Source organism: Macaca mulatta, chromosome 16 (assembly GCF_049350105.2).
Source record: "Macaca mulatta isolate MMU2019108-1 chromosome 16, T2T-MMU8v2.0, whole genome shotgun sequence".
NCBI lineage: Eukaryota > Metazoa > Chordata > Mammalia > Primates > Cercopithecidae > Macaca > Macaca mulatta.
Window position 1 is genome coordinate 59,426,084 of NC_133421.1, and position 22,705 is coordinate 59,448,788.

Here is a 22,705-nt window from a genome sequence, read left to right on the forward strand (position 1 = left end):
ATGGGGCCCTCAGCAACCAGGTATGGGGACAAAACCCTCTCTGGAGCAGACACTGCTGCCACTGAGTGAGGCCTCCGCGCTGCTGAGGACTTAGGAGCCCTGGGCTGTCCCCACCCTTCCTCAGGAACCTGAGCAAGGAGATGGTGCAGGCAGCCCTGACTGATGGCTGCTGCCTCCTCTCCAAAGGGGCGTCCTTCTTCACGTTTAACTGAAAGCCCTCTTGCCGAGGCTTCATCTGCCCTGGGTCTGTGTGACTCAGCTTCTTCCCAGTGCAATCAAAACCTCCACCAGCAGCATCAGCTGGGCAGGGACTGCTGGGTGCATCCCCCAGGGGTAGGGAGAGGGCACTTGGGGAGGTGCCCCCTGAGGGAGGGGCACCTGACCATGGCCAGAAAAGGGGTGAGGGAAAGGAGCCTGAGTAATGGGAGGTTAGTGGCTGTCACCACCTGGGTCCTGGAAGCAGAAAATGCTGCCCACTCCCCACCACCACCAATCTGGCAGAGTGGAGCACCTCTCCCTGGGAGGCGAGCAGAGTGGGCATGTGCACACACAACCACACCCACGCAGCCCAGACACAACATGCCCATCGTGGTGTTATACGCACCCACCCGCTGGCACTGCAGCCAGGGTCCCAGGCTCTTTCCACCTCATGGCTACTTGGAGGGGGCACTGTGGAGGCTAGAGGAAGGGACGCCAATGTGCGGTGATGGTGATGGGGAGGGGTGCACCTGGCCAGGTCAGGCAGTCTTGGGTAAAAGCTGGGTGCTCAAAATATTGCAGGTGCAGAGTTCATTGGGGTGGCGGGGGGCTTCGAATTCCCCAGAAAAGCGAACACCTCACAGTCTGCTCCAGACCTAGCTTGACCTGTGCCCCTCAGCCTCAACCCAGACCTCCCAGCATGCCTGTACCACCCTGCCTGTACCACCTGCTCGAGATGCCCCTTCCACAGAGTACTGTGCTGGTGTAGGAGCCACTCCACACCTCTGGTCTCCTCCACCTCTGCTCCTGATTGGGAGGGTGTGGAGGTGGGGAGGTGCATGACCTTCGTTCCAAACCAGGGAAGGTTGGGTTCTGAAGGCCCAGTGCCTCCCTGCTGCCCCAGGGAAGCTAGAACACCCAGGCGAGCAGAGCCTGGGCAGACCATGAACGGCAGCACCTGCTTGCTAGCCTCTCTCCTTTTCCAAGAATCAGCCACGGGGTGACCTGGAAGGCCAGACGTGGGGGAGGGGGAGCGACTTCTGGAAAGAACCCTGTGGAAGAGGGAGCCAAACCTAGTTGTGAGGACCCACGGTGCCTGCTTGGACCCCCAACAAGCATGCAGCCTCAGCTCATGGTGGGGGATCAGTGGGGTCCCCCAGGCTACCCTTTCTGTCTCTGCATAGCTCTAAGGGTTAGAAAAGCCTCCTCCCCCTCAGCCCAGATCCTACTGCTTGCAGCCATCAGCTCCACAAAACAAGCCTGCTTCCTCTTCCACATGACAGCCCTTCAAATATTTGAAGACAGCTTGCCTGTCCCTGCTGAGCCCTCTCTCCTCCTCACTAAACATCCCGGTTCTTAGAACGATTCCTCAAACGCGATGGTTTCAATCCCCTTGCCATGCTGGGCACTCTCATCCACCCTAAGCTGCCCTGGTTCACAGCATGGCTCCCAGACGGGAGGCCAGGAAGGACGGCCTCCCTCCCTGACCCCAACAGGCCTTCATTCCACCCAGGCGCAGGCACCCACCCTCCCCTCTGCACCCCGTTCACATGGCCCCTCCTGCCTCCAATCAGTCACACCCAGACTTAGTGGGTCAGATGGATGCCAGGGAACCTCCAACACCCCCACTCCCCACTATACCTTCTCCAAAGACCCAAACCTCTCCCAGGGACGTGCCTCTCCCCACATGCTGACGCTCACCACTTGTTCACATCCTTCAAAGCCAGGCTCCTCTGAGAAGCCTTCCCGGGTAGAACACACCCTGTGGCCTGCCCAGGGTGACCTCCATACTCAGAGACTTTAAACATTCCCTCTAGAGAATCTCCATGCATTGCTCCATCACCCACCTCCCCTCCTCCCTGCCAGGTGGGCTAGCAGCACGGAGAGGAAGCAGAGCACAGGAGGAGGGGTGCGGAGGGAGGTAGAAGGCCCCAGCCCCAGACGAAAAGCAGCTGGCAGGAGCCCTGCCTCTGCCACACCCCTACCTGCTCATGGTATTCGATGCCCATGCTGAGTGTATTGACCAGGATGGCAATCATGATTCCCCGGCCAAAGTACTTGCTGTCCACAATCTTTCGGAAGGTGTCACAGATTAGCCTCCAGAAGGCCAGCACAGAGCTGGGCTCTGCATCTGGGCCCAGGCTCCGTTGCCGCCGGCTGTGGGGGTCCCGGAGGTCACTGTGCTGGGCATCCTGTGTGAACTCATAAACCGCCTCGCTGTCTGAGTCAGGCATTTCACGGTCGGCGAGCTCTACCTCCCCTGCCCCCGCCCGGGCACAGTAGGGGCAGCTGTCTGGACCAGAGGCTCCACTGTCTGCCTTCAAGCAAGGGCTGGAGATCTTGCAAGAGCTTTGGCAGGCACCTGGAACAGAAGAGTAGAGGTGAGAGGCTCCAGAGTCTCATACCTGGGGCTACCCTGCCCTTCAAGTAAGTGTAAAATGTGTCAGGGAGTCTGGGGTTGTTACAGTGATGGGGTGCCAGGCACTTAGTGGGCCAGGGGTGTAGAATGTCCTGCAAGGTGGGCAGTCTTGACCCACAAGATGCCCTGATGTCAATAGCACTTCATTGGCAGTCACTGCTGAGTGTCCTGGGGCTCAGAGAGGTGGCCTGGATGTCCTCTGAGATCCTGGACAGCTCCTATATCCTAGGCGACTTCAGCAAGGAGCCTCACTCCCCTTCCCCTTCCCAGAAGCCAGGCCTGCAAAACACTGCTCTGAGCAGCACTTTCCAAGGGACCCTTAAGACACGCCCACACACGTGCACTTGCACACACACCCACACCAGACACGTGCACCTGCACACGTGCTCCAGATGCACACACTTGTGTACACACTCATACGATTTGCACACCACATGGGCACACATACGTGCACATACCAACACATGTGTGCACAAACACATTCACACATGACACATGCAAGACACATGCACACATGTGCATGCACACACACCAAGGAAAGAGCTTCATATCGCACATGTACCTACACACATCAAGCACATGTGCCTACATATGCATATAAACATCAGACACACACATGCACACATGCATACACACACACTTGACCCCTTCACGGACATTGACACGTACATGCATACTAGATGCACTCATACACACACACTCAGGGACCTAGCCTGAGACATCAATGTCCCTTTAAATCCAGCTTTGCTCACAGAATATGAGAACCTCAGAGACTACCAGGTAAAGCATGGATGTGGAGGCCCCCAGCTGAGGGCCTGGCCCTGGGTGGGCTCTCAGCAACATTTCCCCCTTGACTGCATCCGCACACAGGAGGGAGTCAGTAAGCACCCACTGACAGTAATCATGGGCCCAGCCTTGCCTTTTACACAGGAGGAAATAAAATCGTGGGTGCATGTGACTGGCCCACGTCCCGTGGCAGGGTAGTGGAGGAGCTGGCATAGAAACCTTTCGCTCTGGGTTCTGTGATAGCACCTTCTGGTCCCAGCCCACATTCCCACGTAACATCCCCACGAATATCCCGCTGCTCCCCACGTGCCACATCCTTCCTGAAACACAGGCCGTGGGCTGCAGCTACAGTGAACCTGTCTGCTGGGGAGAGCCCGACGTCCCTATGTGTCTCACTGCCCCCACGACACTGGGAGTTTCACCCATCAGACAAGCAGCTCCCTGAACTGGGTCTCCCCGTGCGGAGGCAATGAGACTCAGGTTTAGCCAGTGGGGCATGAAGCTGGGCACAGTCACACACCATTTCCTCTCTGAGCCTCACAACGGGGAGTCCTGAGTGTGCGCCCCGAGTCCGCCCCTCACCAACAGCACAGCCTTGGGTGAGTCAAGCAACCTCTCCAAGCCTCCTGGTTCTCATCCACACAATGAGGATGCTAAGAAAGGCTATCACCTAATGGGTAGAGAGGATCCAATGGGATTTTGCCTGCAAAGCATGTGACAGGCACACAGCCATTGCGTTGTGCAACAGTTGCTAGACATTATTGCAAACAGCACGAAGCAGGTGCTTATTACATGATAGTTACTGCTATTACGATGTAGGAATTATGATTTCCACTTTAGCAGATGAGAAAATTCAAGCTCAAAGCAGGGATGTGGCTGGTTGAAGGTGCCTAAGCAATGAGAGGCAGCATGAGAATATGAGCCCTGGTCCCTCTGACTCCAGACCCCTAGTCCCCTCTGGGACGCCACCTAATTCCCAGACAAAGGCACCCACACACCTCCCCCAAGAGCTGTCACCTGTACTCTGTGTCTCCAGCAGCTTGTGCATGGAGCTGTAGGGCCCAGGTGGGATGTTGAGGCTGGTGAGGGTTGCGGGCCCAGAGCTGGCAGCCACCTCTACTAGTGCCTTCTCTTTCAGCGTCTCCGGTGGAGGGCTGGTGTGCACGGTGGGATACACCTTCCCGCTGCCCACAGTCCTGCCGGATGCCTCAGATGGGGACCTGGGAGGGGGTGCCTGGCAGCGGACTGGCTCTAAGTGGCAGTCAGCATGGTAGAAGCTGTGCACAGACTCTGCGCCACCTGGGGGGCCCCCGGAGATGGCAGGCGTCGAAGGTGGTGGCAGCATGAGCCGGCGGGACCCATTGGCATCCCTGTCCTGGATCTCTGGGCTGGCCCGGGGGACCCTGAGCGTTCCATTGCCCAGGTGGTAGTGGTGGTGATGGTGGTGGTGGTGGTGCACCAGGTGGTGGACGGACAGGCGGCGGTGAGAGCGAGAGCAGCTGCTGCTGGGCTGGGTCTCCTGGCCCCCAAGGGGTGCTGGGCTGCTGAGCAGCCCAGCCCGCACACCTGCTGCCCGAGAGACCTGAGCCAGCCTGCGGGCTGCCTTACGAAGGATGTACACCAGGTACTTGAGCAGCTCCTCATAGCAGCTGCCGGGCTCAGAGAAGCTAGCCAGGGTGCTGGCGTTGGACAGGAACCGCACACGCTGCTCCCGCATCAGCTGGCTTTCCCTCTGCTTGGTCTCTGAGAACTGCGTGGCAATCACCACCAGGCACAGGTTGATCATGAAGAAGGAGCCCACCTGTAGGGGTGGGGACAGGAAGAGGAGACGTCCTGAAGAAAAGTGAATCACAATGCCAGCCACCACATACAGAGGAATTCCTATGCGCTAGGCGCCACGCTCAGTTATTTTCCAAGCATTATCTCATTTTATTTTTAAGACAGCCTCAGGAGGTGATGCTGTTGTAATCTCCATCAGACAGGTAAGGAAACCGAGGCCCAGAGAGGTCAAAGCATTTGCCCAAGATCACTCAGCTAATTCAGAGCAAGGCTAAGACTGGAACTAAGCTCTATGAAATTCCAAGATGTTGCTATTGAACATGGTGTTATCCTGCAATCTCTCAAATTCCCTGTCCCTAAACACGCACACCTGCAGAGACGCAGCACCCTTCTGCAATTTCCATTAGGAGTAGCAAATGCTGTGGAAATGAATGCAATATTAGGGACACGGGGTTTTCAAATTATATTGAGCCTTGAGATCTTGGCGAAAACATCATTTACAAGACTCCTACTTCTAGCCCCAATTCTAGCTGTGTGACTTTGGGAGAGACCCTTAGCAATGGGACCACGTATCCTCATCTGAAAACAGGGACCATTGGCCTCGTCTGTCCCCATTTTCCCTGTGCCCCCCTCCCTCATATGGGGGAGGGGTTGAACCCTTGACCCTATAGACTAGTCAAGCTGCCACCTGACTTGCTCACACTCCCCCAGTCCCCATATCCATGCCTCAGTTTCCCCAGAACTCTGGAACGGCCATTGCTTGGATAACAATCCCGAATGAAGGAAATGAATATTTATGGTGACAAAGCAGATTTTTTTTTTCTAGATCGTGTCCTAGTAATTATGATAATTAGCTTCACTAGTGTGATTCCAGAGAGCTGTTAGGAAAGATTTTTCAGGGGGTGTGTGGGAGGGTGGAAACTAGGCCCCTTATCTCCCTGTCTGCTTCCTTCCCCCTCTACCAAGCCCACGAGGGAAAGGGAGTGGGGTGGGGGGGGCCACATGGTGAGAAGACCCCACTTCCCTGAAGCACTGGCCTCGCCCCTTGAGGTGGTGGCCAGGGATGGGAACGGGCCTCCAGCCAGGCTTCGCCCCAAGCCTGCCCACTCTTCCGCACCAGGGGAAGTTACGCAGGCAGGAGGGGGTGGCCTTGGGGACTTGCTCTTTCTCAGGGCCTACCCTCTGTCTCTCACTCACCAGGAGCTGCCTCATTTTGTGTTCTTCTCTCTCTGGAGCTAGTCCTAGGTCCTGAGTAGATCTTAATCTTTCTTAATCTCTTTCTCTCAATATCTGTCCCTCTGTCTGGCTCTGTCGTTGGCCTCTTGGTGACATGGAAGAAAGGCTGAATGTGGAGTCGTTAGCCTGGGACTGAATTCTTAGCCCCAGCCACTTACTTTCTGTGTGATTTTGGCCCAGTGACCCACCCTCTGGGGTGCCAAGTTCTCATTTAAGAGATGGGGACCACAATCCCTACCCTGGCACCTCACAGGGGACGACGAGGATTAAACAGGCAGCAGATGTTACAGCATACGTCAGCAGTGATGCCCCACTCTTGGAGATTAATACACAGCATAGGCAAAGCGCCTGGTAGGGTCAGATAAATGAGGAAACGTCGGTTTCCTCATCTGTAAAATGGAGAGGATTACGGTGAGGATTAAATGCACCAGCACGTTGAAAGTGCTTAGATCAGGGGCTGGTGCATAGTAAGTGCTCAATAAATATTGGCTCAAAGTGGTAGCGATGAAGTTATTAACTATGAATGGTAGTGATTAAAACTATTAAATATTGCTGCTTTTGCCTCCGTCTTCTGCCTTCCTAAAGTCTTGCAATTTCTGAACTGGCAGGAATAAGAGATCAGGCAGCATTTAACACCAATTGATCACTGATCAGAACTTTGGGTGGAATAATTCTTTATTTGCAAGCATTTCAGGATGTTTAACTTCTCTCCCCTCCCCCAGTAACAAGTTGCCAATTGCACTCCCCTTGTCCTTATGAAAAACAGAACTCTGCGAACATGCTAAAAAAAAACCACTGGATTCATTCAAAGGGATGAATTGAATGATATGCGAGTTATGTCTCAATAAAGCTATTAAAAAAAATCAAAACCAGAATCACCCTTTCCCATTCCCAAGTGCCCTCTAGGGGAGGTGATATCATCTCAGGGTGAGAACCATCCATTTCACCCATGAAGAAACAGAGGTCCAGAGCAGTGCTGGGGGCCTCAAGAGGAATGACTTGCCTAAGGTTCCAGTAGCAGTAAGTCCCTTCTTGACCTTGGATTTCTTCCTGACTCCGCATCTGGTGTCCCTCCTACTACATGACAGATACCCTCTGTACAGGACTTGCCCTGAGAGCTGAAAACTTCAGACAGAACAAACTATCCCCTCTCTGGACTGCTCCCACGGGTGTCCCCAGGATCGCCCATCCCCACAGGGATCTGAGGAGTCACTCACGATGATGAGGAGGATGAAGTAGATGAAATTGTAGAAGGAATGAGCATCCATCACAAAGTACATGATGTCGACCCAGCCCTCCAGTGTGATGACCTAGGGGGTGCAGAGGGGCAGGCTGACTACGGGCCCACCAAATCCTCCTCCAGTCTCCTCCAGAGGCCTTAACCCCCACCCCAACCCTGAGAGCGACCACTCCGATCCTGGGCTGTGTCCTGGGGCTGGTGTTCTGGGGAATCTCCCGGGGCCCAGGCTGCCCCACCTGGAAGATGGCGATCCAGGCATAGCCAATGTTGTCAAAGTTGATGGCGCCCTTGAAGGGGTTGTGCTCCCCCGCTGAGCAGTTGGTGTAGTACTGGTTCCAGTTGACACAGGTGGTATTGCTGGAGCTGTTGTAGGCCTCATAGTCCAGACCACAAGGTGGGCCACCGCCCCCCTCCCCACGCAACGTGGGCACGCTTCTGCAGGACCGCATGCCGTTCTCGCGTGGCTGGGAGCAGATGAAGGGGCTCTCATCCTCATTCTCTGTCTGGTAATAGCGCTCCAGGTCCACGCTTAGGGGGCTGCAGGATGGGAAGGGGAACAGGGGTGAGGCTGGGGAGTGGGCTCTCCAGGGAGAGGGCCCAGGAAGAGAGATGGCATGAGTGCTCAAGGCACACAGGGTAAGCAGGGCAGAACCAAGAATGGGGAAGGGACTGGGCAGGGCAGGGATTTGTGGACACCAGGAGCATGAGGCCTGAGTGGGGAGACTCCAGACTTAGGATGTTGGAAGGTCACATACTAGAATAGTGGTTTTCAAATTTTGCTGCACATTAGGATCACTGGAGGGGTTTAAAAAATCTCTGCATCCAAGCTGAGCCCCAGACCAACGAAATCAGAATCTCTGGAGGTGGCACCCAGGCATCAGTACTTTTTAAAACTCCCCAGGTGGTTCCAATGGGCAGCCAAGTTCGAGAACCAGATATGTCTCAGATGTTAGAACAGATATGTCGGTAGCAACCAGAAGTGAGGAACTGGTGGGGGGTGCCCCAGCCCCACAACCACTCCCAGGTCCTCCCGGACCCTGTCCACCACTCACAGGCTAAAATTCTCAGGTAGGAAGCATCGATTCCGAAGCAGCCCTGCCCACAGCTGGACGCCGACGATGCCAAAGATGAAGAAGACGAAGAAGCAGAGCAGCAGGACGTTGCCCAGCATGGGCAGTGTGTCCAGCAACAACGTGACAAGGATGCGCATGCCTGTGGGGGCAGAAGCCACGCTGGGGACACCAGGCTGGCCGGGCTAGGCTGACTGCCACGGCCCGGCAGCACTCCTGGAGGGGCCCCACCAGGGACTCTGAGGCTGAGACGGCCCGGCTCAAGCTGGAGGGGAGACCAACAGACACCTCTGACTCCCCAGATAGCCTCTGCAGCCCCTTACCCCGACCCACTTCCCCTTGTGGCTTGCCCATAGTAATCTGCACAGTACCACTGACAGTGAGCTAGGGAAATTGTGGCCCCTCCTAACTCTCCCAACATCATCACATGTGGATAATGTCACTCCCAATTTACAGATGAGAAGTCTGAAGCTCAGAGGAATGACTTGACTCACCCAGTATCACACAGCTGCTAAGTGTAGGTGCCGGAACTTGAACCCAGGCTTTGGGCTTCTGAATCCCTCTCCAACACACACCCACACCCGCACACACTCACACGCACACTCCCTACCTACTTCCTTCTCTCAACAGGCACAGTCACTTGATCTTTCTAATATCACCACCAGAGTCATTAGGGAAACTGAGGCAGCGAACTCCAGGAGGAATGACAGTGGGCAGGAATCTCATTTTGAGAGCCAGCTCCTAGGCTGGGGCCAAGATGCCCTGTGCGTCACTACGGCTCTGAGCCCCGCTGCCCTGAATCTATTCCCTGCGTGGTCCAGATCCCCAAATTAGGACCTGAAGAGACACAATACTGTCTTCTCAGAAGTCCATCAATTTACAACCCCCTCCACAGGGAAAGCCACTGAAACCCCCTCCTCAAAAGCCCTATTAGGGTTACTGCCCTCTCACTGCATTCCAGGTCTAGAACCCAATCGGCCCAAATGGTCTGAACCAGCCCCCAGTTTGCCAAGCCCTCATCAAGCAGACAGATCTCTAATGGCTGGCTTCACCCCCAGAGTGCCATCTATGGCCCCCTGCCCCCTCCAGGGCAAAAGCTGCTAAGCAGCAGCTAATTAACCCTCTTGGTGACTGCAGCGCCCAGCCCCGCCCCTGCCAGCCCAGTCTTCTCACTCCCTCCCCCTCCTCCTACCCCATCCCCCTTCAGCTTCTCTGTGCTCCAACTGAGATCAATTCCTCAGGGTTTGTATTAAGGGAATTACACCGGTGGTTAGACAGAGGCCTATAAATCTGCCAGCCATCACCTGGGGCGGGAGAGGAGGCAAGGCATGCCCCTCTTCTGGAGCTCCTGTTAACACCAACACACCCCGAGCCCCAGAGGACACATTCAACAGCTCTGCCCTCCCAGGGGCAGCAGCAACATCACACTCACACACACACACACACACACACACACACACACACACACAGAGCGCAGGGGGCTGCTGCATCAGGTACACAACCAGGCACTGAGCCCCAGAAACATGCATTCCCCGCCAACCACCCCACTCCTAGGACCACAGCAGGGACCATCTGCAGCTTGTGTAGGTTGGGGAGTTGCAAAGGGGCCTGAGCAAACGGAGGGGGCAGGATGTAGGGGGAACCAGAGCTGCCAAAGCCTGGCTGGCTCCAGAAACCAATGCAGTTTAATTTAGATAATGGGCCCGGCAGTTGCTGCAACGGGTTGGAAGGCGGTGGGAAGGAGGAAGGGGACAGAGGCGGAGGGTGAGACATGGAGTGGCCTTGTCTTGAGAGAAGTCATGTTCAGCGTGGCCAGCATGTCTCACCAGCAAGAACCAGATTGTATGAGAGGCTGTTCTGGCTAGAAAAGGCCATCAGCACCTTGCATCCACTCCTTGCCTGTCAGCCTCTCCAGTCCCCACACCTCTATCCTCCCAGGGGGAGTGGTCATCTAGCTGAAGGGAAAGGGTCATCTGAGATGTTTCTGAGACTCTGACCTAAAGCCAGGCTAAAATGAGGCGGGGTCTTCCCAGGTAACTCCCATAGTGCCACAGTCAGAGTTCCATTTTGTTCCAGCAACCCCAGCTCCCCGCTGAGCCCTTCTCTGACGGGGCCTGTGAGGGGTCAGGTGAGGACACAGTGGTACAGGTGGGGTCTGAGATTTCCACATTTCCTCCTGGGGCTCTCTTCAGGGGCTGAGGGCTGAGGGGTCACTCACTGGGCACCCGGTTAATGGCCCTGAGCGGTCGCAGCACACGGACTGTCCTGACAGCTGAGAAGCTGACGTTCTGCAGGTCCAGCGAGTACTCCAACATCCTGCAGGGAGGGGCCCAAAGGGAGGCCCTTTGAGTCTGAGGCCACAGTGGGGTCAAAAGAGGTCAATGAGGAATCCTGCTTTAAGGGCAGCAGGACGACCTCTGAGTCCTTTTTCTCCTTCACCAAGGGACTGTGAAGATCCGGCTCTCTGTCTGGGGGGCAAGGCTACCCCCGAGACAAGGACAGACTGCCCATCAGAGAAGGGGGCAGAATTAGGAAGAGGGCCTTGAAATTTAGAATATAGGCTACAGTGCTAGAGGCAGGGCAGCCTCAGATCCTCAGGAGACAGCCCAGGGAGAAAGTGGTGCTGTAACTGGGCTGGAGCTGGGAGGTCAAAGGCCCAGAGCCCTGAACCTGGGGAAGGGACCGATCTGATCCATTGCTTTCCCACCCCAGCCCAGGCCCTCACCCTGCAATGACGATGAAAAAGTCAAGCCGGTTCCAAGTGTCTCCCAGGTAACACTTTTTCCCAAAGATGCCCAAGGCCACCATCTTCACCACCATCTCCACGGCGAAGAAGGCAAAGATGAAGTCATCAAAGGCCTAATGTGGGGACAAGAGGTGGCTGAAACTGAGAAGTGGGTGAGGGAATACCCTTTAGTCCCACCCTAGCCCCCACCAGTTGGGTCAGGGCCTCTTGCAGAGGAGTAAGGGGCATTAAGATTAGGAGGGGCCAACCCCCCAACACACACACACACACACACACACACACACACACTCTCACCTGCAGGATCCGGCAGCGCTGGGAGTCACAGGCGATGTCCTCGCACGGCCGGAACATGCCCAGGGTCACGCAGTTGAGAAGGATGACCAACATGCTGATACGCTCAAACCAGGTACGGGCAGTCAAGGAAACAGCTGGCCAAGGCTGGAGCTGAGGCCAGCCCCCTGCCCTGCCCTAACACCTCCTCCTCGTTTACCTCCTAGCTCCATCTGAGGCTAGGCAGGTGTGGTGCCAGGGACCTGACCTACACGTCAGACCGGCCCCCGGCCCCAGGCTCCCCATCAGAGAAGGGGAATCCCACCTTGGTCATCTCACCTCTCTGGACCCAGCTTCCTCATCTCTAAAGGAAGACAAGCCACAAATACCCTGACTATTTGCACAAGTCTTTTGGGGAATAAATCGATCATGCCTGTGGAAATGCCAGACACCATGAGTTTGCTGCAGAATCTGAATCCTATTCTCCCTACCTCACAGGGTAGATGTGAGAAGCAAATGAGATACTGTATATGAATGTGTTATACAAACCTAAAGTCGGATTATGCCTGCCTTACAGTTTACCAAGCACTTTCACACAATGCCACAGTTGATGCTCACAACAGCCCTCTGAAGTATCCGGGATGGATCATTTTATTCTCCAGAACTCAAGGAAGTTGAGGCCCAGGAATGCCAAAGTCATATGCTGAAGGTCACCCGAGAAGCCAGGATGAGACAGTGGTTTCCAAGCTCCTGATCTATGATAGTTTCCTCTGTACACCATAGCTGCTCAGGCAGGCAGAACTGCCTGTCATGACCGCCCTGGCACTAGGTGGAAGGTAGACGTCCACAGCTGCAGTCCCCCTTGCTACAGCACCAGAGCCCGGGCTCCCTCTTCCACCACCAGCCTCCCAACCTCTCAACACCCTCAAATGACCACTAGGCACATTCACACATTTAAATATTGAGGACCCATTATGTGTCAGGCACCATGCCGGGCATAGCTCCCAAGCCATGCAGAGTGGACAATGTCTACCCCCTCCCCCAAGAGGCCATTGCCACCATCACACCTGCTTGTGGCTTCCAGCGCAGACTAGCCAAAACAGCAAGTGGGATAGAGGGGTTCTTTCTAAACCCTGGGTCTTTCCACACAGTGGATTCTATGGAGTGACTCATTTCCAGCCCATCAGCAGGAGAATGTACAAAACGGCCTCCGGACCTTAGACGGTTCCAGGCACTGGACTCGCAGTTAAATGACCAAAGTATCCTATTTTCTTTAAGGAAAATATGAGAAGGGTGGGGAAGAGTAAAGACGCTAGAAAAGATCAGAGAGCAGGAGATTGGGGAAAGGAGACCAGAGACCCCCCAGGGGAATGGGGATGGGGGAGGTATTGTGGCAGCTCCTGGCGTGACCCACCAAGTCAGACTGTGTAGGGCCCAGAGCAGGTGGAATCTTGCTTCTGGAATGAGAAGGCTTCGGCCAGGCACGAACAGGCCAGCAGGAATGTTCAGGAACCTATGGACCTTCCTCCCAGCTGGTCCCAGCCACAGGCCATCTCTTCTGACTCCCAAGCCACATGCCCTCCCCTACAGCCCATGACTCCCTCAAACCCCTGACAGCCCTCCCCCTTCTCTTCTCCACCACCCAGGCAGGCCCCTTTCCCCTAGACTCACATCCCTGCTCGCCACCTGTCTGTGGTACCGAGAGTCCTAAGGCACTGCGGTTTCCCTAACCCCCACCTCCTTACAAGAATAAGAGGGTTTTTTTGTTTTTTAAAAAAGTTCTAGGTTTTTGGGGGCAAGTAGATGGGAGGGAGGAAATAAAAAGTGCTCTGTTTCCATGAAATTGTTTTTCTGAGTGGAGCCAGAGTGCAGTGGATCTCTCCCCAGAATGGGGGTCAGCCAGGGGTCACCCTGGAAAAAGGGGGACAGGAAGGGAGCCATCATTTGGAAAGGGAAAGACCCCATTACCCTCAAGAACTGGTCTGCTTTCCCCATGCAGGTCCCCTCCTCTCTTCTGCAGGGAAAGGGGGGTCTGGAAGGAGCCCATGTGAGCGAATGTCTCTATGTGGAGGGGCAGATCTCTGAGGAAGAGGGGCTCCCAGGACATCTAATTGGACCCCTCTAATGGCACAGTTCCACCATATTAGTCATCTGTGCACTTGTCAACCTCCCCTGCTGAGCTGGGGCTCCTGACAGGCAGGGGCATTCCGATACGTCTTTATATCCCCTACAGAGCTTCCTGTAGTGCCTGGCACGGAGCAGATGATCCATACCTGGGAAGACTGAACGAATGAATGAATGAATCAACCAATCAATCAATCTCTTTGCCTAGAAGCCAGATGTGTCTCCCCATTCAGGTTTTCCTGCCTTGCTTCCCTTGATAGAGGTGAACTGCTTATAACTGTGGAGGAAGGTACAGAAGTGACCTCCACAGAGGAGCTGCCACTCTTTCTGTCCCCACCTTACTCAGGCTCAGACTGGAGGCCTCTTACAGGCAGAGTCTGCCCCCAGATAACCTCATGAACAGCTCTGGACCATGGCAGCCCCTTCTTAAGGGTCCCTTGGCAATTCAGCCTACTTCCAGGTAACATCCTGCCCACCCTGTACAGCTCTCTTTCCACGACAGGTAAGCATAAACGGACAGGGAAGAGACCAAGGTACATGACAATTTGGGACAATCTGAATAGAGGAATAATTAACGGGGGAGGGGGTCTTTCACCCTTCTCAGATAGGGCTCGTTTCCTTGGGAACCTGGCAGTATGTCACTGTGTGATGTTCTTCTGTTGCCATAACGACAGGAGGATGTGTCACCAGGTGGTGTGGATTTGTTGTCATGGTAATTAAAGAGACCCCTCTCACATGATCTCCCTTTACTGAGGCTGTTATCTTGTCCTTATGCAGGGGAGGAGAATCAGGGAGACCCACAGGTTATCAGGTTGGGGGGAACCATGTGACAGATCCCCATGGTAACCAAGGGAACGGGGGACACTGGTTGCCATAGTGACTATGAGAGACCTGTGCAGTCACATGTCTACTGTTGCTATGGTGACTGTCCGGGCTGGAGTGGATCCCAAAGAGGGGGTAGGAGAGGGGAGGATCTTTCTTCTCCCCACAACCCACCATCAAAAGCAGAGAAAAAGGAAACGGCAGAGAGAGGAACCCCACTTCCATCCCTCCTCCTTTCCTCCCTCGTGGGAGAGAGAACTAGAGCATGTTATCTCCACAAATGAGTCCTCTCTGTGGGGCTTTATCTAGATAGAGCCGTTGCTTAGCCTGGCAGCCACAAGGGTGAGCAAAGCAGGGAGAGGAGGGGGGTGGCCGGGACACCTCTAGGGGCACAGGGGCTCTGAGCATGAGCTGAAAGGGAAGCAGGCCCTCCAGTTGCCCCATTCCCACCCAGGAGACTGGAAATGTGAGACTAAGGAACAGTGAGGAGAAAATGGGCCTGGACCCAGGAGTCCTGGCATTCTAGTGAGGAGGTAGCGGGCTAGGTCCTTGCCTCACCCATCCCACAGAGAGGCTGGTGTCTATCGGATTCGGCAACCCCTAAGGGTAACAGGGGATGTAGGGGCTCCGCCCTGCTCCAAAGCTCAAAGGGGGATTCCCCCAGCAGAACCCCCCCCATTCCTACAAACCCATTTCCCTGTGGTTCCCCCCCACCACGCTTCAGTGTGTGGGTGTAGGGGGAGAGAGGCTTCCAGCTGAACTGAAAACTGAAGCTCACAGAAAGGCAGCCGGCTCCACCCAGAGACAGAGCCATGAGACACAGAGACACAAGAGAGGCGGCCCGCTGGAATCTTTGGGAGGGGAAATAGGCCAGAAATCTGATTCAAACGTCTGTGACTCTGTGTGTGTGTGTGTCTGTGTGTGTGTGCGCGCGCGCGTGCGCATGTCTCCGTGTGAGCAGTTGTGTCTGTCGCCATCCTGGCTGAGGCAGGCAGGGCGGGGTGAGTGCTGGGCGGGAGCAGGCGAGGGTGAGGGGGGGCTGTGTGGTGGGGGTAATCCCAGGAATGGTTCCAACTGGCACTACGGGTGATGGGGAGTCCCCCAACAGAGCAGCGGAGTGGAGCGGGTGGGAATGAGTGTGTGTGTGACCCAGAAGGAAAGTGGGCCTGGGGCAGAAAGCATGCCAAGGGGTGATTTGGCCCCCCTCAATCCCATTCAATTCTACTGCCCCAGCCCTTCTCCCCAGAATCTCCTCTGGCGAGCTTAGGGTTTGGAAATTAAATTGGAGGAAGGAATTGATGAAGAGACAGAAAGAACACTCCCCCCACCATTTCCTCTGAGGACAGAAATGGAGAATTCTCCCTAGGTAAGAGAAATAGGCAGACTTGGGGCACTGGGACAGTGTGGCAAGGAAGGCTCCAGAAACTCCTGTTCCCCCACCCCTCTAGAGGGACACACTCAGACACACAGAGTGACGCACAGGCACTCACTCACACTCACTTCTGGAAGCCATTAGGGCTCCTGCCGTTCAGGCCTCCCCCCCCTCCTCCCCCAACTCCTGGCAGGCTCCCCTCTCCCCCTCTGGCCCCCCTCCCACTCCCCCTCTCTCGGCATCCCAAATGCCAGCCTGTGATTTCCAAATGAGAAAAAGCTGTGCTGGGCTCTGAGCTTGGAGAAACTCCTACACAAACTTCCAGATGTGACACAACAGCCAGAGAGGGAATGCGGAGGAACTCCTCCCCGAGAGGGGAGCGCACTCCCTCACACTCGCAGGAACACATATTGGAAAGGCCAGCATGCTCCCCTCCGATCTGAGGCAGGGGTGACTGTCTGCCAGTACCCCTGCTCTCCACACCAAAGCTTGCACTTCTGTACCTTTTGCTGTTCTCCCTTCCCAACACACACACACACACAGACACACACACACGCGCGCGCGCGCACACACACACACACACACACTTCCTACCTGGGTCTAGATCTCCTCTCTAGGAAACCTGGTCTCTTAAAAAGGCGAGGCCAAGAAGTAGAATGTGCCAAGAAAAGCCTAACTAGCTTCAGTTAGTTGGGGGGCGGAGGGGAGTGTCCTTATGTCTCTCAGGCTCAGAGGTGTAGATGAACCCTCCTGAAGCCTGGGGGGAGTCACAGATACCACAAAGAGAAAGAGGGAGGCCCAGGAGGCAGTTCAAAGCCCCTCTGGCAGCAAAAATACAGGTGTCTCCTGGTACTTGGGTAGGATGGCAGTGGTGAGGGGCAAAGCTTAGGCAGTCCCCTGCCAAAAAATTGTTCTCAACCCATCCTCAGCCAATCCAGGCTTCTCCAGACCTAGTAACGCTGATGCCCCACACCCCAGACTACCACTCCCCTGGGGGAAGCTGCTCCCCAACTCCCAAGGTGAGTGCTGTCCTCCCACCTCTCTTCTCCCATGCCAGGCCTCAACACTTGCCCCCGTCCAGACCCCTCAGTGAAGGAGTCTGCCTCCAGACCCTCCACTAGCACCTGGAGATAGGGCAGGCGAGAAGAGATGCTAGCCTAGAGGTCTGTTTTCAGGGAGAGGGGAGAGAAGAGCTCTCTCTACCTCCCCTGGGACCCTTGAGAAGGAGGACATAGAGGTTGATGCTTTTTGCCATTCGTGGAAGGGGTAAATGGTTAGGGGCAGAGAGGAGAGTTGCTCAGAACCCATCCTTTCCAGCCATATCAGTTCTCCATCTCCATCCCTGCCTTGGAGAAAGGGGCCTGGGGGTGGGGGCTGAAACCTCAAGATTGTGCCTATTCAGCAGGAACACAGACCTCTGAGGCCTGCACCTCTCTTTCTGCAGCTCAGAGAGAAAGGAAGAAGGGGCAGGGGATGAGGAGAGGGTGTGATGAGGGGAGCTTCCCAAAGACCCACAAGGTGTAGAGGATGGGGGTGGGGGGGCCATAAGCTCATCCCTGCTTTGCGCACTAGAGGCAGCAGAGCTGCAGAGAGTGAGGGCGGCACCAACCTTCCCACTCCCCCCTCTTCCTCAAAGCAGAGTCCCGGCTAGGCTCACAGGGGCTACAAGGGAGACCTGGGGTCTCCCACCCTGGGTCTATAAGAACCTCTGAGCTGGAAGGAAGGAGCCCAGAGAAGCTGTCCAGACCTGGGACTGCAGCAACACCTCCCCTCCACCTTTCCTTCCCCCCGGTGGCAGGACACACCGGGGTGGCTGGGGCCAGGCGTCTATCAAGTGGTGCTTTGTGCTAGGGGCTGACCAGGCTGGGGTCTCCCCTACCACTCCAGCCTGGGCAGACAGGGGGCAGTGCTAAATCCATCTCCCTGGAATGTGGGGCTTGCATTCCCCAAATCTATCTGCGGAGTCTACACTGGGGTGGTAGACCCGAGTCCTCCTTAGTGAACACACTCACAGTATTACGGTCCCCCTAATACTTTCACAGGCCTGCAGTCCCCCATACCTGGTCTGCAGGAGCACTCTTTATTTGTGAAAGGAGAGGAGTAACCTGGACCAGCTTAATCCCATCCCCCACTTGCTAAAAAAGCTCTTGCCACCGTCTTTCCCTCCACAAGAAAAATCCAGCACAAAACTCCCCAACCCAACCTTAAGCATCCTGCATCGAATGGAGATCGGGTAGAAGGAGGCACTCGCGGCACTGGGCTCTAGCGGAAAGGGGTTCCACTCCCAGCTCTGGGGGCAGACAGCTCCCCTCCACCACATCTTGTTCTCATTCTGCGCCCCTGACATCAGCCGCCGCCGGAATCTCCTTGTTGTGCCTCCAACCCGCGAGGTGGGGGGTGAGGTGGGCCAGGACCTGGTCCCCGCCCCCCCCAACATCTCCCTCTGTGTCAGTAAAAACCTCAGCCTCAAGGACTAGGTTGGGGGATCAGACCCTAGAATCCGCCGCAAACTTTGGGGCGGGGGAAGGAGGGAAACCCAGGAGATTGCGGTCCCCCCTCCTCCGTCCCCGCAGCTTCCTCCCCACCGCCTCTCCCCCTCCACACCAAACTCGGAAACCAAACCCAAACCCAGCTCGCTAACCGGCGCGGGCAGAGTACAGCTCCCAGGCTCCCGAAGCTTCCCACATCTGGAGGATGACGACCCTCCCCTGCCCACATCTGGAGGGCATCCAGCTGCGAGCCAGCGGGGCACAGCTCTCTTCTCCTGGCCTGGATTCCACCCCCCACCCAGGAGGACTGAGATGTGTGTAAGGAGGTGGGGTAAGCCCGGGTTACCGACGAGACCTGCTCGCGTCTCCGCTCCCACTCTGGTGCCCCCTCCCCTCCCTGGCAGTCCCCCTCTCATCCGCCCACCCTCCGGGCTCACTTCTCCGACTCACCTGGCGGTGGATCCTCTTACCCCCGACCCCCAGTGGTGCGGCCCGTCCCCCTTCCGACCCCGCGCCTGGCCGTCGTGCCCCGAAGGATATGGGTTACAGACCGTGCGGAGACACCAGCTCCGCGGGCGGCTGTCCTGGCTCAAGTAGAAGAAAACCACCGGGGCCAGCGCCGGGTACGGCAGTCCCTCCGCCTCGGAGTCCGCGCTGCCCGGGTCCTTTTCTGCTGACCCCGGCCCCCGCCGGCCCCCGGCCCCCGACAGGTCGTTGAGCCGCATGAAGCTCCGGGGCTGTCCCGACTCCTCTGCGCCCGCTCCATCCTCCTCCTCGTCCATCCTCTGGCCAGCCGGGGCCCCGGGCGGTCCGGAGAGGGGCAAGCGGCGCCCCTCCGAGGAGATGTCCTCACGCAACCCGGGAGCCCCGGCGGGGGCACATCTGGGGGGCTCTAGGGCGCAAGCTGAGCCCCCGGGAGGGCCAGTTCAGTCCAGCTCCCCCTGCCCGCAGGGGCATGCTGCCCGCGGGGCGCCGGGGCGCAGGGAAACCCCGCCCGGCGCAAGTCCCGCTTCCCCTGCGCCCCTGGGGCTCCCCGGGCCAGCCGGCCGGCTCCCCCTCACTTTGTTCCGGCTTCTTCGCTTCGCGCCCAGGCTCCGGTTGCCGGATTCGGCGCTACCTTCGGCGAAGCGGCCCCGAGAGGGCGAGCGAAAAGGGGGGCAGCGGCGAAGGGCGGGGGTCCGGGGAGGGGCGCCCCCTCTTCCCGCGGCGCAGCTGGAGCCGGATCTAAGGGGTCAGCATCGTCCCGGCTCCGCGCCAGGCGGCGGGGGAGGGGAGGAGGGATCTCTTTAGGGGTGGGCTTGGAGGGGGTGGGGGCGGCTCCTTCCCCCGCCCCGCGGCGGGCTCACGGTCCGGGAGGGGCGGGGAGACGGTGGGGGGCAGTCCCGGGCGGGAGTGGAGGCGGAGATGCCGCCGCCGCAGCCGCCGCGGTGGCTGCCGCTGCCGTAGCTGTCGCCGGCGCCACTGCCTCCTCCTCCGGCCGAGACGCGGAGCGAGCGAGCGAAAGCGGCGGCGAGGAGCCCGGCGCACACCACAGCTGGATCCCTCACTCCAACTTCAAGCCTCGGCCCCGCCCCCAGACAGCCCCGCAGCCAATCGCCGGACGCCGCCGGCCCCGAACCGCGCGTCCATTGGCGGTCCGCCGTGGCAGTGCGGGCGGGAGCGCCGGGAGAGAACCACAGCTGGAATCCGATTCCCACCCCAAAATCCAGGACCGCCCCTCTCTCCTCCCCTTGCCCCTGGGTCCGCTCCCGAAGGCTGGAGCCAATCAGACTGCTGCCCAGACCGAACCCACTTTCCTATTGGCCATTGGGGTCTTTGGGACTCCCTTGGAGGGAGCCCGAAGAATCAGAGTATTCGGCGCGGGGTCCTGGCGTAGCGCCGCAGGCCCCACGCATCCTTTGTCCACGACCCCTGATTTGTGCCGCAGCCGGAGGGCGGAGCTCAGCTCTGGGCCGGCCTGGGGAAGAAAAGAGACAGGCGGCACGGGGGTGAGGGTTGTGACCGGGGGTCCCAGGGCGAAATCCCAGGTCTCCACCTGGTTAATCTCCCACCGTGGAATTGAGCTTGGCTGCCGTACTGGGGAAGGGAAGGAGCGGAGCTGGATGTCCCGGGGGTGGGGCTTCAGGCTGCAGGGGGCCGGTCTTGGAGAAACGGGCGGAGCTCGAGAAAGGCTGGGACAGTCATGGTCTGGGCGTGGCCTCCACAAATCTCTTGGGCTTATTGGTCATGCTCCCGAGTCCAATTCTGAGACTTTGACCCTGACCTCGTAGCCCTAACCCGCTGGACCTGACCTCACGTTGAAGCTTCTGGCTTCATCCCCTTACCCCTAGGGACCTTTTGAAGGGCGTGGACTCCACGCAGGGGTTTCGTGCTTGAACACGTGGCCCCAGGCAGGTCGCGCTGGACCGCAGAGCCCGGATCCCCTGGAGCGACTGCGGAGCAGAGCAAGGACCCCTAAGAAGGAACCCGTGGGGGTCTCGAGTGTGTGGGAAGGGGCGGAAGCACAGAGCTGGGCTTTATCGACTCGACCTTCAAAGTCCCCACCACCGCCACTCCCCAACTTCGTGCCTCAGTTTCTCTTAAGTCCCTATGTGGCTTAGGGAAAGAGTGTCCGCGGAACTGGAACTTCGCGGGTCTGCCGCCTTCACTCACCTCCACTCCACCGGCAGCGGGCCCTCGTGGGTTTGTGCTTTCCACGCGCGCACACGCACGCGCAGACCCCGGCCCTTGCCCCGCCTACCTCCCCGAGTTCTGGGGCTCAGTCGACTCTAGCTCTCTTCTGCCGCCGGCGCCACTCCAGAAAGCTGTGGGTAACCGGGAGCGGAGCGCCGCAGGTGTGCTGGGCGCCGGTGGAGGGGGAAACATCGAGGATTAGACGCCGGGAAGCACTTCCCCAACATCTGCGAGAGGTAGACACGGCGGAACCTAGTGGGTCAGTCAGTTCCCTCTCCGGAGATTTTGGGGCGCTTACGCCACTGCGGAGAGGGGGAGGGATGGGCGGGATGACCTCCATCAACACCCCTCACGTTGTTGAGGCCATCACCCCTGGGCGTTGTTCACTCTCCTAAGGCTGCGCCACCCACGCAGCCCCCGCACATCTCCCGCTACCGCAGAGAGTTGGGGTCGTCTCAGTTCCCACCCCGGCCGATGGGCGGAGGGGATGGGGGAAGTGGCAGAGTAGCTGCTGCGCCGTCGTCTCCCTGGTTGCCCTTTCGCCGAATCCATGCACCGAGTTGTGCAAATGAGGCCGAGCGGGCTCATTTGCATTTCATGCTAATGAGCAGATCCCCTAAGTGCCTTTTTTTCCTGGCGGGAGTCTCTGCTCTCATTCTGAGTATGCGGCGCTGGAGTCTTGAACTCCATGCCGTCTTCTGGGAGAGGGGGGCTATTTATGGTTGCTCCGCGCGTCTGACACCTTCTTCCCTCCCGCGAGTCCGCAGTCTGCCGGGTCGGCCTGCCCTTCCCGCCAGGATAGAGGCCCTGGGGCTGGCGCGAGAAGTAGGGACACTCATCACCTCTTCTTTGCAGAGGGGAAAATGAGGGCAGAGAGGCTGGCCCAGCCCAATGATCAGGTCCCCTGGTGGTCAGCAGGCCTCACACCCTCATCCATCATCCTGGCCACCCCTGGACTCTGGGCTGAACTCTGTTCTAGAACATGCCCGAAAGGAGGGCAGGCACAAACGCACCATCTGGATAAACTGAGATCCACATGCACTTCCCTAGGTTCAGGACCTAGGGAAGACCGGCCAGGCAAGACAGGATCTGATCCCTGTACTCAGTATGTTGGGGCTGATGGCCAGTCGGAGATGCTTACCCTTATCCTGAGTGCCAGAGAGGAGGCAGAGGCAGGACCCACAGGGAAGGCAAAGAAGACCTGAAACCATCTTTATTTCACTCCAGCCCTCCAAGCCTCAGCTCTGACATCACCTCCTCAGAGTGGCCTTCTTTCCCGCAAGTATTTCAATGCCTCTTAAGTGCCAGGGTGCTTAGGATACAGCACCGAGCCAGACACAAGTCTGGAACTTCACAGCACCTAGCGCAGGCTGGGATTATATGTTTGTGTTTGCAGTAATGAAATGCTTGTCTCCCCATCTAGGCTCTGTGTTCCCAGAGGGGCTAGGTTCATTTTGCTCACCAGGGCCTTATCTAGTGTC

General features: G+C 57.3%; 1 protein-coding gene across 31 annotated transcripts in view; it reads right to left on the minus strand.

The window, feature by feature from the left end:
* Positions 1-20,078, minus strand: part of CACNA1G (calcium voltage-gated channel subunit alpha1 G) — a 66,688-nt gene extending 46,610 nt beyond the window's left edge. For 29 of the 31 annotated variants that reach the window (XM_077971154.1, XM_015119290.3, XM_015119287.3 and 26 more), the window contains exons 1-9: positions 19,092-20,078; positions 11,769-11,880; positions 11,454-11,587; positions 10,947-11,044; positions 8,711-8,870; positions 7,895-8,195; positions 7,636-7,728; positions 4,421-5,204; positions 2,184-2,560 (exon numbers count right to left, since the gene is read on the minus strand). In XM_077971154.1, the coding sequence (XP_077827280.1) occupies positions 2,184-2,560; positions 4,421-5,204; positions 7,636-7,728; positions 7,895-8,195; positions 8,711-8,870; positions 10,947-11,044; positions 11,454-11,587; positions 11,769-11,880; positions 19,092-19,333 (2,301 nt within the window). In that variant the 5' untranslated portion in view covers positions 19,334-20,078. The remainder of the gene's footprint in view (positions 1-2,183; positions 2,561-4,420; positions 5,205-7,635; positions 7,729-7,894; positions 8,196-8,710; positions 8,871-10,946; positions 11,045-11,453; positions 11,588-11,768; positions 11,881-19,091) is intronic. The other 2 variants (XM_077971141.1, XM_077971152.1) reach the window with 1 other exon arrangement.
* Between the last annotated feature and the right edge of the window lie 2,627 nt (positions 20,079-22,705).